The 17,052-nt window shown below is 44.0% G+C and overlaps 1 protein-coding gene across 2 annotated transcripts in view; it reads right to left on the bottom strand.

Annotated features, from left to right (window-relative positions):
- Nucleotides 1-17,052, bottom strand: part of ERMARD (ER membrane associated RNA degradation) — a 118,612-nt gene that overhangs the window by 58,904 nt on the left and 42,656 nt on the right. For both annotated transcript variants that reach the window (XM_083176362.1, XM_083176363.1), the window contains 4 exons: nucleotides 12,306-12,408; nucleotides 11,229-11,258; nucleotides 7,031-7,099; nucleotides 1,563-1,730 (listed from right to left, as the gene is read on the bottom strand). In XM_083176362.1, coding sequence (XP_083032488.1) covers nucleotides 1,563-1,730; nucleotides 7,031-7,099; nucleotides 11,229-11,258; nucleotides 12,306-12,408 — 370 coding nt within the window. The remainder of the gene's footprint in view (nucleotides 1-1,562; nucleotides 1,731-7,030; nucleotides 7,100-11,228; nucleotides 11,259-12,305; nucleotides 12,409-17,052) is intronic.

The raw sequence follows: 17,052 nt of genomic DNA, 5'->3' as shown, positions 1-17,052 counted from the left end.
GCGCTAAAGCGCTGTTTCTTGATTCATTTATTTCTTGTGTTAACCGTTCTGGATAATGTCATCTGATGTATGCAAATTTTTTTGCTCTGCTCATTCTTTTGACCCTAGGGATCATCTGTATTGTTGTCACACGATTGATATCATTTTTTCCATTATTTCGATTTCCTTATGGAGCCCTAACGGGTTTGACTTTCATCTTTCATCATTCATTTTTTATTTTTTATTTTTTATTTTTATTTTTATTTTTATTTTATTTTTACTTATTTTTTCGTGTATATATATGTTTTTTACACATATATATAATTTTCTTATAAAAATATTAATATAATGTATAAAAAATAAAAATTAAAAATTAAAAATTAAAAATAGAAATAAATATAAATATATACTCTAAATAATTCTTTTTATATATTTTTCTCTATATATTTTTCTCTTGATTTGATTAATATTTTTCTTAAAATAGTCTCATGCAGTAATGCACACGTATATGCGAATTTTTTTGCACATTAGAAATACATATACATCCATATTGTGTGCTTATACACTTGGTCCCTTTGGTCTGGCAGCGTATTCCAGTCCCTTACTATGCTCAGCAATTCTGTGATTGCGTTGTGTCACTGTTTATTCTAGCTCATATGACGATTATCATTATGTTACATTGGCTTATATTGCCACCATTTTGAGCATATGTATAGCCCAGGTCCGGCTTTATATTTAACTTAGTCCCCGTTTCCTTATATACCAGATTAGCGCGATTGCGCTTGTTTTTGACCCTCTGTGCCCCTGTACTCCCTTGCAGACTGTATGGAACGCATACCGCTGTGTTAGCGGCCTCTGCGTTCCAAACTGCGTGCCAGCTCGTCACTTCCGGTCCCTGACTTCCGGTCCGGCCGCGAGTGGCGGGAAAACCACGCTGACGCCGTCACAAACGGCGCCAAACGTGGTGACACGTGACCCACACAGTCTGCTATATAAAGCCGGCCCTGGGTGATCCCAGACACAGGCTGTCCCCTCTTGGAAGAGGTTCCTACTCCCGTTTATATGCCTGATGCTGGTTTTTGCTTCACAATAAGTGAGTAATTGATTTTTGTACATTCTGTTTTGCTATTCTATTTGGCAATGTTTTCCAATACTTCTTTATGTACTGTTGTTTTAGGCTCCTTGAAAAAGGTCCTATTGATTGGACCGAAACGTTGGAGCATGTGATTGGACTAAAATAAATTATCTTCAATTTTTTACCATCTGATAACAACTTTTGGACATTCATTGACTTTATGTGACAAATAAACACACCTTTCATCAAGCTGTGTTTTGGCGAGTGCCCCACATCCCCATTCTGCCGACTGGGGAACACAGATATATTTGTGGGTACACATTCCCTTTGTTGGGCACCCCACTGTTGCCACGATACAGTGCGAGTTCGGTCTCTCCCAAACCTATATATATATATATATATATATATATATATATATATTTTGGAACACCTCTGCATCAAGCTGAAAATGTTTAATGTTAAAGGAAGTTAACAAAGTAAAATCGAAATAATAATAACAATTTCTTACTTTGTCAAAGTGCACTTCTTCAAGTTGCTTGTATAGGAGTACAACCGAAAATGCCAAAAGCGCATTGGCAATTTGTTTGGGAAATTCATTCAACTGTATTTCACCATGGCTAAGGTGGTCTCTCACTCGTGGACCCTCTTGGTGATTTAAAAAATCCCACAGAAACTCCTGTCAGGATGCAGAAATGAGATTACAAACAAATTTGGTAAGCACAGAATTCATTTCTTCTCAGTGTGTGTGTTCAAATAAAACTCCCTCATTAACATTTTAAACATGTATTGTACCACACATATACTACTGAAAAGTTTATGTTGGTAGATCATTTCAACTATGGATTAAGGTACATAGGGGCATATTTAGCAACAAATATTTGTCGGGTACCCAGAAATCTTAAGAACCACCAGATGTATGTAGAGGTACCTCAGCAGATATTCCTGTTTTTAAAATGCAAAAGCAGCTCCATACCTCCCAACTTACAAAGGGACGGAGGAGGGACAGACGGATGCGCGCCGATTCTCCTGCGAGGCCACGCCCCTGTTTTGATGCTATGGGGGCATGACCCAGAGGCTCTGTGAGCCTCTAGCCATGCCCCCAGCCCCCTGGCTGTGTGAATAGATGCTGTGCGCATGCGCACAGCATTTATTCCCCGCTGCTCAGCAGCCGACAGGGGGACTCCCAACAGCCCCCCCCCTCACCGCGGGACACTGCCAGCCACGGGAGGGATGCGGGAATGTCCCCGAAAACCAGGACATTACCACGGTAATCGGGACTGTTGGGAGTAGTTGTTTGTTTATTTATGGGAGGTATACACCTCTGATAGGGTTCTATACTGTAAGTATTCCTTTCTATGATATTCTATGGGTGCTTGAGAATGGCCATGGTGTCTAATACCATGGAGTTAGCCCAACCTCTATACACTCTGTATTGTGGAAGGATCACATACGCTAGATACGCTAGACAGCACAGCTGAGCCTGGAAAATTTCCAGGCATACCACTCAAGTGGTTAATACTAACTTATTGTATTAATTAATTAACCTGTATATCGGTCATAAGGGGTATTAGGGGTGCCTTTTCTGCCTGTATTTAGGGATGGCCATCACGCTATAACCATCAATAGCGATAGTGCAAATTACCATCAATGGTACCATACTATGTGATGTATGACCATCGATGGCCATCCTTTTTATTTGACTGACTGGCCTGTGGACCAATCAGAACCTGGAGGCAGTTGGGGGTGGAGCTATGCTCCGTGTCCCAGCCCTTTGATTAAGAAATAAACAAAAAACCTGTTTGGTTATGCTTTGCAATCAATGTAGGGAAACCATCTGGTTGTCCCCCATTGATGGCAAAACTATTCTACATTGGTCATAAACCATCAATGATTTTGAATCATCTATGGTTGATGGCCATTCCTACCTGTATTTATTATACTCGCTGAGAATGCCACTGTATGGTGCAGATATCTGGTTAACCTATGTTCCATTTTTTTTAAGCATATATTAAATTTTTTAGGGTCAGAGGAGAGGACACAGGCATGGGCATCGGAGCTGTGGGTACTATATTGCTGTGCAGCCAGAGTGTTTGGATGAAGTACTGTGCCAGTCAGCTCCGTGGGCACAGTAGATACAGGAACTTGGATCTTGAGCTGCGGAGACTTCTGTGCAGCGTCCGCGGCTCTGTCATTAGTGCTTGAGTGTGGACAGCCTCTATTACTGTTGGCAAAGAGGAGACTGGCACAGGGACCTGGAGCTGCAGGATCTTTCCTGCAGCATCCGTAGCTGTGTCATCAGTGCTTGTGTGGATTCTTACTCAGGAACTAAGCAGGGAATTTAGTGCGTTAAACCCGGGTAACGAGCCGCAGAAACAGCTCTTACCTGGGTTTATTGACCCAGGCAGTGGAGGCTGCCATTGTACAGGTGCCTCCCACTGTCTGCCCATCGCTGACAGCCCACACCCTGCTGGTGCTCACCCGCCTGTCGCTGACCAGCCTGCCGCCCCACCAGTGCCCACCAACACTTTGTTGAACAGCCCCCCCCATGCTCAGCCAACCCATTGTTGAACCCCCCGCCGTGCCTGCCTGTCGCAGTCCCCATTACTTCCCGGGTTTCCCTTTTCAGTGTAAAAAGGAACAACCCAGGAAAACCCTGGGAAAACAGGGCAGTGGACTGAGGAGACAGACTGGACAGCAGAGAGGAAAATAAGCTGAAAGGAGGAGCAGGCAAGTGAGAGGCATAGCAGACAGGTTAGTGATAAGATGCCAAATCTCAATACCTCCCATGTTGATACGCCCAAATACAAAGCGTTCCTAAACAATTGAATTCCGACCATGACCATTCATTAAAAAGGCGCAATTGCCACAAATCTTAGAGGTGGAATAAATAGATGCAAAAACAGAAATCTAATCAGTCCTGCTGCTCTAAGGGGGGTATTCAATGTTGGGTCACGACTGTCGGGCTGGCCCGACAGCCCTGACCCTGTCCCGTTCTTGGTCAGCTTGCCTTTTATTTTGCAGGTGTGATTCAATGTCCCTTCCGCCGAGCGTCGAGAAGGGGGCATTGCCGCGAGAAGCGGCCGGAAATCATCAAGCTGCGACAATTCCCGCCTGCTCTCGGCAAAACAAGCCTGACTGCTTCTAAACTTGTGCGTGTTTTGCCGAGAAGCCTGTTCAATGTTGTCAGGGAAAACAGTACTGCATAGGCTTCCGCCGCTATTTCCGACGGAGGAAATAGCGGCGGAGGATTGGATATCCCCCTTAAGCTGAGATTGTTCGGTTTCATATTTCTCATATCAACCTCCCTGTGACAGCAGACAAAAGTAATTGGACACTGACAGCAAATAGTTCAACAAAATTGCATCAATACTTTGTAGGTCCACCATGTGCAGTGATTACTGGACACACCCTTCTTGGCAATCTGTCCACAAATTTCTAGACTACAGCAGGTGGTATGTTTTGCAATTCCACCTTAAGTTCAATGACCAACTGTGACACTGAAAAAGGTTGAGTAAGCCTAAAATACACCCTATGCTCCACTTCGTCCCAGAAGTGCTCAGTTGGGTTAAGATCTGGACTCTAAACTGGACAGTCTATCTGGTTATCAAATTTTTTGTAAGGGGCTGACCTGGGCAATCTGCTTTAAAACTCACCAATCACTTTTGTCTACATAGAGATGGCGTGCGTCTCATTCAGCTGGAAATAGAATCGCCAACCTCCAGCCCCCACTATCTGTCGGAAAGGGGGCACGCGTGCCCCATTCGGACGGAGCTCTCCACCACCTCCCGTACCACCACAGCCCTGCTCTTCCCCTTTAATAGGAGATGGACAGGGATTCCACCGCCCGCCACCGAGTGCAGGGGACGCGCGTCCCCGTCAGAAGGAGTGCCTCTCCGCCAGCGTATTGCCAATGCAGTAAATCTGTTGATTCCCAGCGCTGAAAGAGAGGCGCTCCATCTGTAGGGTATCTTCCAGGAGTGACCAACTCGCACATGTGTAGTCACCAAAGTAAGTACACATAGTAGCATGGTCCTGCAAATAAGTGACGTGATCAGAGGTATGGTAAATATTGGTGATACTATAATTCTTATTGCAGCAATAAGTATATATGGATAAATGGTTATCCTATACTCATTAACCCCTTAATTGCTGGTATCATCCGCTGTAATACCAGCAGGTGAGCGGCAGTGTCCGGCGATGATGCTGAAAGCAGCTCAAATGGTGAAAGTGAGCTGCTGTTAGCTCAAAATCGCCCAGTGTGTATGGGCTTTAAGAAGTTCAGTCCGGGTGCCAGAAAGGCCACAGGTCATGCACAGTGTGTCTCCAGCACTTGCGAGTTGCTGCCCGCCCCACAGCTCCCTCTACCTGCAGAAATATTTAAACTGGGCCGCAGGAGTGGAGAGGACGGAGGAGCACTGTGCAGCTAACAGCTTAGGATGCTGCAGCAGCGCTTCCTCCCAAACTGAGTCTCACAGGAGAGATAAGCCTGCTGCTACTGTGTATCAGTCCCAGGGGACCTCTGCCCGTCTGTGCTGTCAGATGAGGAAATGGTGAGGCCAGTGTGGAGGGGGGGTTTTGGGTGTGGACAGTCAGTGTTTGGGGCAGATATGCATGTTAGAGAAGTGAGGGGGTGGGGGAGGTTGCTGTGAATTTGTTGTCACTGGTGTCAGGGTGAGGGGAGGATGTATGAGGTATCTCTGTGTAGGAGTTGTCAGTCCGGGAAATGTGTTATTAAATGTAACAATAGGGACTTCAATACATGTCTGTATTAGAGGCCATGTCCACTTTTCTGAAGAGGTCATGTCTGTTTTACAAAGCCACGCCCACTTTTCCGGGAGCGCACGCACACATGAAGGTGTGTGTGTGTGTGTGTGTGTGTGTGTGTGGGGGGGGGGGGGGTCTCCAGGAATCGAAGATGCCTGAGGTGGCAACTCTAGAGTCAGCTGATTGTTTAGTGCTAGACTCTGACTGGAGTAATGGTGCCCCTAAGATTGATGATAGAGGAAAGGGTGGTACTTGTTTCCTAGCATGGCGCCCAAAAATTTCCATCTTATGCCATCGCATGCATCTCATGCCATATAGCCGCATACGATGCATGCGATGCGATACGATTTCTTATTGTATAAGCACCCTAATGGGTGCTTACAATGTTAAATGCACCCCCAATATGATTTTTAATTGTATAAGCACCCTAATGGGTCCTTACGATGTTAAATGCACCCCCACACCACCCCCACTATCAACGCGAACCCAAAGCGTGGCGAGCGCAGCAAGCCCGCGAGGGACGGCGGTACGTGTCCTCCGACCTTTTCATACCCCCACTATCCACGTCGGCATGAAGTTGATTCTAGATAGTGTGGCGAGCGCAGCAAACCTCGTAGCCCGAAGCGAGGCGAGGGGCATCGGAATACATGTAAAGTAATACGCGTCCCCCATCAGGGTGGTTGTACAATAAAATAATCGTATACCATCGCATTGTATGCCATTGTATGGCATACGATGCCATACAATTTTTAATTGTACAACATCGCGTCGCATCTCATCGCATCGCATACCATATTTAGTCTTATGGTATACCATGCAATGGGTGCCGTGCTAGGAAACAAGTACTGTATCAGTATAAGAAATGCTACTTGGCTAGATGTACCTGAACACATCTGTATGTACAATGTTCTTCTGACCTCCTTCTGTATGAATAGTCTGTTCACAGAAACATAGAATTTGATGGTAGAAAATAACCACTTTAAGAATCTAATCAGCCCATGTACACATACACACACACATACACACACACATACACACACGGTTTCATTTTTTTCCAGGAGCCAATTACCCTACCAGTATATTTTTGGATTGCAGTAGGAAACCAGAGTACCCAGAGGAAACAGGCAAACATGGGGAGCATATAAAAACTCCATACAGATAAGGATATGAATCCAACCCATGACATCAGCGCTGTGAGGCATATATAATTACCATAGCTGGTTCTCCCAGTGTGCTTGGCACTTGGTTTTCACAAGCACTGCTTAACTGCTTTGACAAAACCTAAGGAACAGAGTAAAAGTCTTTATTAAAAGTACACATAAGAAATTAGACATACAGTAAGTATAGTAAAATATATGAGAAATAACGACATACAATTTTTAGAGGCACACTGGGATAGTACAGTATATATAAAAATGTATGAATGTTATTACTTGATAAGTGTAGATATGAAAAGGAGAAAAATCATCAGCATGCCAGTGAAGGGATTATCATTATGGGGCCCGGTTCTGACCAAAAAAATGAAGCAAGTTGTTATGCTGGGTATGTACCAGCCTACCGTTGCGGGCCCCTGGCTGTCCTATTTGCCTCCTGCGAACTAGGCTTCACCAATACCAGCCATGTTTGAAGGGGTAGATTAGTTCCACCCCAACCCCGTTGCCGCCTGGTCTTACGGATGAAAAGGCTGCTACAGGAGGCAGGGATAAAGCAAGAGTACCTGGCTGTAGCACACCTACGGTACAATAAATTAACAGCAACAATGCAGAAAGGTGACACAATATAACCGCAAATACCAGGTGTAACAATACAAACGATGGAACCGTAGCAAGGAATACCAAAAGAACAGTAATTCAACAATGCACAAGATGATACCTGAAAAGATAATAAATGCACACAACCCCTGGAATCCACAGGAAGCACAGGGGTTAAGCAAGCTGACAGGCTGGAGCAGGAACCTGGATCAAGCTGACTGAGGCACAGCACGTGGAAGGCACACAGAAGGCAGGATACAGGAGCCTGGGAACCGGGAACACTCTGCAGACACCACTGGGGCTAACTGGCTTCTGTTCCCAGCAGACGCCAGCTATTTGTTCAAAAGGGCCACCTGGCGGCTGATGACACCGGGCGGAAGTTCGGGACGTTGCCAAGCAACCTGGCAACGTCCCCGACACCTTCCTACACAGCGGGGCAGGGATCGCCGTCCACCGCCAGCTCCTGTCCTCCAGGCCACTGCAGCAGACGGAGCAGTGCCGGGAAGGGACGGGCGGCTAACACAAGTAACTTTAAACCTTGGTAAAACTAAATTGCACTGCAGGTTGGAGAACTGGAAGATCACATTGGTGCTGTCAGTGGCTTTTCTGCAGGGGTGTGTAAAGTCCCTAAAAAAGTAAAGGCTGAAATGCTTCGGGTTGGCATTCATCGTGGGATGGCGTTAACAATGGGGGGGGGCATTTGACCCATCAGGGTGGGTATACAATGAAAATTGGGGTCTGGGGGGCATTTAACATTGGGCCCAATGTAAAATCGGGTCTCAGGGACCATTTTACATTGGTTCCGATGTAAAAATCGCATCAATCGCATCGCATGCGATTTGGTTGCATGCGATGCGATCGACACGATTTTTTTGGACCCGAAGGATACAATCAAAATCGCAGGTGCTGTGCTAGGAAACAAGTACCGCTACATCACCTTGATTACCATATACAACTGCTAAGAGAACCTAATTAAGAAATATTTCAGTAAACAATAGAATGTTCTCCTGATGGATCCCATTCTGAAAGAGGCCCTCCCTCCAAAATGTAAAATTGTTAAAAAAAAAAAAGACCTCTTGGCACCAGGTCTTTTTAAAAATAAGGTGACACCAGAACAGAAACCTTTCATGAATTGTAAGGATATTTTAAATGTTGTTTTTTTTTAAATTACCAATTTATCAAGGATATCGTTAATGGTGATCAAGGAACTGGAACGCCCGTTTGGCGTAAAATATGTGGGTAATAAAAAAAAAATACAACTTGAAACTATGCATACACAAACATGTCTGCCACATCAAAAACAGTACTAAAAATCATTCGGTACCCTATAATTTTATTGAACAAGTCTTCAGTCTAACCCTGTGGACCTTACACTCAAAGCAATTGAATTAGTGAAACCTGGAAGAAGTAGTGGTGACATACTGAACAAACTCTCCAATAGAGAGATGTTTTGGATGTATGAGCTTCAAACTATGGGCCAAAAGTATTAAGTTTAACAAGAGATAACGTGGAGAATGACAAAGAGTGATAAAGGACCAGCCACTCAGTTTCTGTCATTTCTCAAATACAGCCTGTAACAAGGCAGTTGGGAGCTGATTTATTACCCTCCTGTCATGATACGGGTAACTAAACACTTACCTTCCACATGCCTTTTCAGAATGTCACAGCGTTACAGGCCTAGTTTCTATGAGCGCTGTCTGTGTCCCGTTCACTGCACAGCATCTCTGTCGGCATCCAGCATCTATGGCACTCCTGACATGATGACCTCTCAGGGTGTCACTCCTGTTCCTCCAGCGGCTGTGTCTCCTCCTCTGTGGCCTCCGGAGCCACCGCCAATGTCACACAGTTCTACCATTACAGTGGGCAGCAGCCTTGCTACTAACAAACATACCTTCCCTCCACAGTCTGACCTGAGCTTGTCCATCTTTGATGGTGTCATCATGTTTGCTGTCGCTCTCCAGGATTCCTGCTCCTGTGCTAGCGACTCATCTTAAAGTGTCCTGTGCCTATATTCTTCAAAGGTGCCATCCTTCTCTAGAGTTGGAGTCACACTATGTTAATTTCTTAAAGTGCCAAGCTCCCGGTGACTACCAATCTATAACCCACTGTAAACATCTCCAGTGTTGCCTGCTGGAGAACTATTCACCACTGTAGAATAGTTATGATGGCCTTGCATTCCACCTTGTGCTCAACTGCCAGCAGCGTAATCCTCATGCACATTAATACCATTCCATAAATGCCGTCCTCACCCATGGGGACCAGAAGTGGCAGCAGTGCATTCCATCACCGTTTTTTTCCCATTTATAGCCATTAAACATTTAAAACTTTTGTAGCTTTTCCCAAACCCCTAAATAATTTGGATAGATTGGATACACATAATTTGTTACCCTTCTGGATATTAATACATTATGTCATACCTGAATACTGGTTTGTGTTGTTTTCAGCTATCTGGACACAGAAGTAAGTTTTAATTCCATCAAACACCTACTTTTGTTAAAGGAATCCACACATTAGTAGGTGCTGATTAACTTTTTATGTTTATGTTCCTTTTCTGGTGTGAGCGCTGTAAAGGCTGCTTTCACATCATTATTGGTTGTGAAATGTTTTATACAAGGGCGTAACTACCATGGGTTCAGGGGGTGCAGCTGCTATGGGGCCCAGAGCTGAGAGGGGCCCATTTTGCCTGTCAAAGTATTATATGCTTTATGCATTTTTTAGCATTAGGTGATAAATAGGGGCCCTTACAAACTTTTGCTATGGGGCCCACATGTTTCTAGTTACGCCACTGGTTTTATTCCATGTTTTATTCCGACTTTGTTTACAATTATTTTACCACGATCGGTTTGCAGCTTTTGCAGCACATCAGGCTTTTGGAAAAAATTTTCAAAAGCATTAGCAATGGTTGTAGCATTCTTAGCTGTCAGGCTTACAGCCCACACCCTCTTACTGAATATGACGATGATGGTTTATATATATTTGAAACTGTCATTGTACTAATGAGCAAGACCGAAGGCCTAATTCAGACTGGATCTCAGGGCAAATTTGTTCTCAGTATGGGCAAAACCATGTGCACTGCAGGTAAGGAAAATGTAATCTGTGCAGAGAGAGGCTGGGGTGTGTTTAAACTGAAATCTAAACTGCAGTGAAAAAATAAAGAAGCCAGTATTTACCCTGCACAGAAACCAAATAACTCACCCAAATCTAATGGGGAGTACACACGCTTCCATATTGACACATTTTCGGCAGTGTTAATGCAGATTTGATCCCAGTGCACGCTGGTTGACCTTGTGGGGCTTTTCAAACAGTTGTACCATCTAATGTTTAAACGCCTCTTACTAGCAAAACAATTATCGACTGATATTAAATTTATATGAAATTTTTATCAGAAAGGGGTGTAAAAATAGAGAGTTTCAGGAGGCATGCCAGGGGGGCTTGGTACCTATCAAATCAAGTTTGATGGAAAAGTGTTCTCTATCTACTATCTATCTACTCCGCAAATGAGATTAGATTAAAATGCCTCATTGGGACACATTAAACAAACAATATTGTAATCATGTTATTTAGCAATATGCTACTCTATTAATACAGTATTAAGAAATGTACATTATCTTCTCCGTTCAAATTTCATTATTACATTTGAAACTAAAAAGGCATCATACCTCATCAAAGGTCGTGTACAGAGCGGTAGACTGGAAACAAAAAAGAGAAAAGGTAAATTGTACATTTGATAAAGCTCTATACAAGGCTGACTGGCTACTGCACACTGGCATATAGCTAATATACTGCTTACAATGGGGGAAATGGACACAAGCTGCAGCCGTAACTCCAGAGCATGCACTTTACAGCAGAGGAGAGCAAACTCCTCTAGGTGGATAGTGACAGCTGCAATCTACCACAGTGGAGACTGTGTTGTATGTAGTTTGCCGTCTCTGCCTGTGCAAGTGTATGCGATGGTTAAAATTTTGTCAACCAAGGGCAAAGGGCCTACCAAACACACTGTTTCACCAGCCTTGAGCAAAAGGGATATAGGATTAATTCAGGATTGAATGTAGGACCTTATTCTGGTCCACACATAAAGCTGCAAAATTAGCAGCTTTGCATGTGGATTAAACACCGCCCGCACAAACGCCACCCCCCTTGCATGTCGAGTTCCCCCACACGCGTGCGATTTAGCATAAACATCCATTCGCAGCTTGCGTGCGGGGACCATCTACAGCGCTCGCAGACCTAAGACACCTATGTGGTGTCAGGTCTGCGGGCGCCCTGTGCGGGAAGTGGGTAAGCAGCTGACATCAGTTGCCTGCCCCCCCCCCCATACCACTGGGAAATTACCATGGGAACACCCATGGGACGCCGCCTGTCCCCTTGCCAACCCCCCCCCCCCCCGCCCGCACTGCTAGGTGTGAACGGGATGGGGAACAGGCAATACGCAGAAGCTAAACATTGCTCCCTTGTGCAAACCAATTAGAATAACCCCCATAGTGCAGGATTTCGAGAATAACACTTAACATACTATCAATTATAGCAAGTTGTTTCACAGAATTTTTTCGCAGAATATATGTAAAATATTTTTATTATTATTAATATTTTTTTTAAATTATATATATATATGTGAAGTACTAAATTAAGTATCCCTCTACAGCAAATGTGGCCCTCCACAGCTTTAGCAAGGGGCTTCAGCTATTACTAAACCATTACAGTCTCTGTGTTGACACAGTTTAACATAAATAACATACCTCTGCTGTTAGAATCCTATCTGGACAATGATTTACCATAGCAAAGATCAGGCGCAGGCTACTTTCCAGCTGTGAAAGTGACAATATAGCACAGTCTGCGTATCTGTGAAGAAAAAAAAATCTTTAATATTCTGATAGTAATCCATCATTAGACTAAAGCTAGGTACACACTTGATGATACTGTATGTCGCCAGATCCCACACTTCAGAGAGCGACATATTGGGTTCATTGTTTAGTGTGTACCAATGATATGCAGCAAGGCTGCCAGGGTACGACGCCAGCAATGACATGCTAGAGAATGCCCCCCCCCCAAGTTGGAGCTGGAATTGGCAAGTCTGTATATGCACTTGCAACATGAAGGGTCCCGTTGACAGCAATGTCGGGCTGGGTACACATTACTAGTTTTAAACTTATTTCAGCCTCAGAAGTTTGGGGATTATGTTCACATCCTAGCAAACAGGTAAACACTGCCCGGCTGCCAAGCAAACACCCTACCACCCCCCACGTGAATCCCCACATTTGTATGCAAGGGTATGTGTATGCTTACAGATCCCCTTGCAAGTGGCCCCACAGGTCACATGCACCAGACCCCCACATCGGAAACGGGGCCGAATTCAGCCCCATCCGATCGGCAGTGTGAATTAGAAGTGGGTATCTGGTCATTAGCCCCCTTTGCAACACACATCTTTTCCCAGATGAGTATTGCAGACTGTGAAGCAGATCACGGATACAGAACTGACATGGGTTGTACACCATTCCAGGATATGTACATGTGAGAGGGATATGTACAAACTCAAATCTAAATTACAGTGTAACAACAAAGCTGCCCAGGCATTTTGTGGGCTACATGCAGAAGCAGCCAGTATTTATACTGCAGGTAAAGTAAATTGTATTTCAACCCCTTGAATTGCAACATAGTTAATTTTTTACTCCCACCTCAGAAACAAAGCACTTAAGCCTCATACACACTAAGGGCCTGATCCTGCAAGACTTGCTAAGCCAGGGCCGGCACCACCACTAGGCAGCTTTAGGCATCTGCCTGGGGCACCATCCACTGGAGGGCGGCAGGAGGGGGCAGGATGGATGGAGGTGAGCAACCACCCCCCTGGGGCGCCACTCGGCTACCGCAACTCCCCCCCCCCCCACCTTGGAGTGATGAGGCGGGATGGAGCACAATGGAGGTGAGCAACCCCCCCCCCCCTCCTTGTGGACCCACTCGGCCGCTTCACCCGTTACCCCCATGGAGCGAAGGCCGCATCAATATCAAGAACTTGACAAAGCTGAGTTAGTCAGTGAAACACTCGCGTTGGCTTGTGAATCCAATTGAAATGTTTGTTAGCCTGAATGTATTGATAATAATGTGATGCTAGTGTAACAGTGCGCTACTAAGACCTCCCAGGTGTTAGAAATAATACAACACCTAGGGTAAAGCAGGTAGTGATTATCCATCAGGTGTAAACCTTCTAGATGTAAATCTTTCTGAGGGCAGTAAGGAATAATTTAAACCCTGCCACAGAACACACAGGATATACCTACCTGAGCGCACAGGCACATCAGGGCAATATACTTGCCTGAATGTGCAAACATACCAACATAGACACTCTTTATTCTGTGCAGAAATGGTCTCTCTGCTTCTCAAATAATAACTGATTATAGTTACCCCCCCCCCCCAATCCTTTTTTCTGATTTGCAAACAAATCAGTTGGTTGTCAAAATAAGTCTTGTCTGACAAAATACACTGACAACCAATGCATTATAATTAATCTCCAGTAGATGGCACTCAAAGACCATCTATAATAAATGGTGGAGAAATAAAGGTACTGATAAAATCAGTGTAATATGATTAACCACCAATAGGTGGCACCAAAAGACCCATTATAATAAATGGTAGAGAATTAAACACACTCTAATAAAGTGGTTCCCAACCCTGGTCCTCAAGTACCCTCAACAGTGCATGTTTTGCAGGTCTCCACACAGAATCACAAGTGCTATAATTAGCTCCACCTGTGGATCTTTTCAAATGTGCCTGAATAATGAGTGCACCTGCTGGGTGACCTGGAAAACGTGCACTGTTGGGGGTACTTGAGGACCAGGGTTGGGAACCACTGCTCTAATAGGATATCAGACACCCTATGAATCCTTATAACATCTGAGACTAGCAGAAACCATACTACATGGTTACAATTGTTTGCCCATAGGGGAATTATCATATGGGACACAACATCACTGGCCGAAATTAAACAAACATTTTTCAAATTGGATCCTAGTGTGATTTTAAAACACTTTATTTCTATCTTTGGGCACATTGTGTGTATATGTCTGTATGTAAATGTTTTTAACCTCTATTTTTCGCTGCAACCACAATTCCCTTATAGTAAATTTGGGAATATTAATGATAAAATAATAAAGGTTATATTTTATGATTCCCTTTTTTCAGTGCGCTCCCCACATAGCAGTCCATTTTTTCTCTTGTTCCAAAATATTGTATACCTGACTGCTGGGAACAGCACCCCCTCGTTGATCAAATAAATTGGGGCTCCTCTTCAAATATTGTATTCATTTGGTGTGCAGATGTGCAAAAGGCTCCCTAGTGGAGCGAATGTTGTCATTGTGACCCCTCTAAGAGATTGCATTTATAATATCACTAAGGGCCAGATGTATCAACCTTCACAAAGTGATAAAATGGAGAGTGATAAACAGCCAGCTCCTACCTGTTACAGTCTGGGTTTGCAAAGTAACAGGTAGGAGCGATTGGCTGGTTATTTATCACTCTCTACTTTATCACTTTGTGAAGCTTGATACATTTGGCCCCAGTGTGTACACTCAATATCAATGCATGTTCCCACTGTCATTACCGATGTCCTATATCCTATGAACACGCAGCCCAATTTAATTATATATTGTCAATGACTGCATTTACGGAGCGAGACAATATTGTTTATCTGGAACAACAGGAAGTTCAAGAGAAATCATTTGAATTTATCGCTCACAGCGCATATTATCTAATGTGTATCACCTTTAGTAGTAAAACTGTCCTTCAATGCACTGTGCGACAGGAAATAGACAGTGAGCAATGAACTTTACCAACAGGTGTTATCAGTTGCGTCAGAACCGCACCCAGGGGTCTCTCTAGGGAAGGGGTGGAGGGGTTTAACTTCAAAATGTTTTCTTCTCCAGTGACAGGTGCAAAGTGCTGCAGTGTGAGATTATCTTGCAGCACCCAGCTACTGCCAGAGATGGAGCCGATGGTGCAGGAACTAGTCTCAGCATCGGCGGTAATTACCAGCATCTCCTGGGCTGTTTGCAGTATTTTAAAAAATGTAAAAAAAAATATTTTAAGGAGAAATTGAATTTGCACATGACTTGCAATCAAAATAACAAAGCAAGTGTTAAAGTTTGTGAGAGAAAATCAGACCAGGCAAGGTCAAAATTAACCTAACCAAGGCTGAAGAATATAATAGAAATATAGTTATGGCATATCCATTGAAACTTCTACAAATATGTGATTTGGTTCACTTAGGTAAGGGCATTTTATTTAGAGTGCTGTATTGTGCAGTTTCCCCTCCAAGCAGATTGCCACCAAATCTCTATATTCTGAAGGCTTGACTTGTTTTCAAACCAAGCTATCAGACTCCTTTGCCTGCTTCCTCTATATGCTACAGTTCTCATGTTTTTAAGGCTGCAGGAGGTTTCCCTGTGACAGCAAAAAACACTTAACAAAAAAGAGTTATGGAGCAACTATGGCAATTATTTACTGCTGACCTGTCATGAGGATTAATCTTTTCTTTACTGCACAGTGCCTTAAGCAGGAAGTAGTAAAGCAAAGAAACAACATTATCGGGCCTTGTGACAGGTCAGCTGTTAACAGTCTTCATTAATCTACATGGTTGGAAAGTCAAAATAGGGCACAATGTATATGTGATGAAAGTCATATTGAGATGGAAAGTGTATGACAGTCAGAATGCGATCTACTGAAATCCTGTTTGTAAAAACAAAAGGATAATTTTATTGAAGTGATTCCCAAACGGTGTAACCTCGGCTGCTGCAGTACATTCACAGGGGTGCTGTGGATGGATGTTACTAAACTATTTGGGCTAACATCTTTGTTGTCAAGCATTTACATGGGCTTAACTATTTAATGCAACACTTTTGAAACTGTGTATCTTTACACACATGGGCAGATCTGTGAATGCACTGCCACTGATGTCAGGGGACTTTAAAAATAAAGACAACAGAAAAACACTAAGTCAGCAGTTCCAGCAGGATGCTGTAAGCAGCCAATCAGCAGAGCTGCCAACCAAATATGGGCGAGGAGGAAGAGACTTGGGAAATTGTGTTCTCTCCCACATTTATCTCTGCTCCACAGGATCCAGAGACTTCCTGCCATAACTGCTACAGCAATAGTGTTTAATTGAAATACTCGTATACAGACAGAGCAGCTCTCATTTGAGTTGCTCCTGGCGATAGAATAGCAATCCACCGTGGTTCGCCATCCAATGGAAGGAGGGGCGAGCATTCCCCCGTTGCCACCAGCAGTCCCCACTAACCCTGCCTGTCTCCCTGAAGCGGAGACAGGCAGGGAATCCATTCCCAGCCACCGTGCTAAAGGAGACGCGCGAGTGTTACATAGTTACATAGTAGGTAAGGCTGAAAAAAGACTTGCGTTCATCTAGTTCAACCTAGGTTGTTATTGAAAACAGACTTGTAAAAACAGATTATATTTCTTATTTGTACCCATGGATGTTGT

The sequence above is a fragment of the Crinia signifera genome, chromosome 3, assembly GCF_055691185.1.
Source record: "Crinia signifera chromosome 3, ASM5569118v1, whole genome shotgun sequence".
Taxonomy (NCBI): domain Eukaryota; kingdom Metazoa; phylum Chordata; class Amphibia; order Anura; family Myobatrachidae; genus Crinia; species Crinia signifera.
Note: the sequence above shows the minus strand (reverse complement) of the source record. Positions and strands in the feature narration are given on the sequence as shown.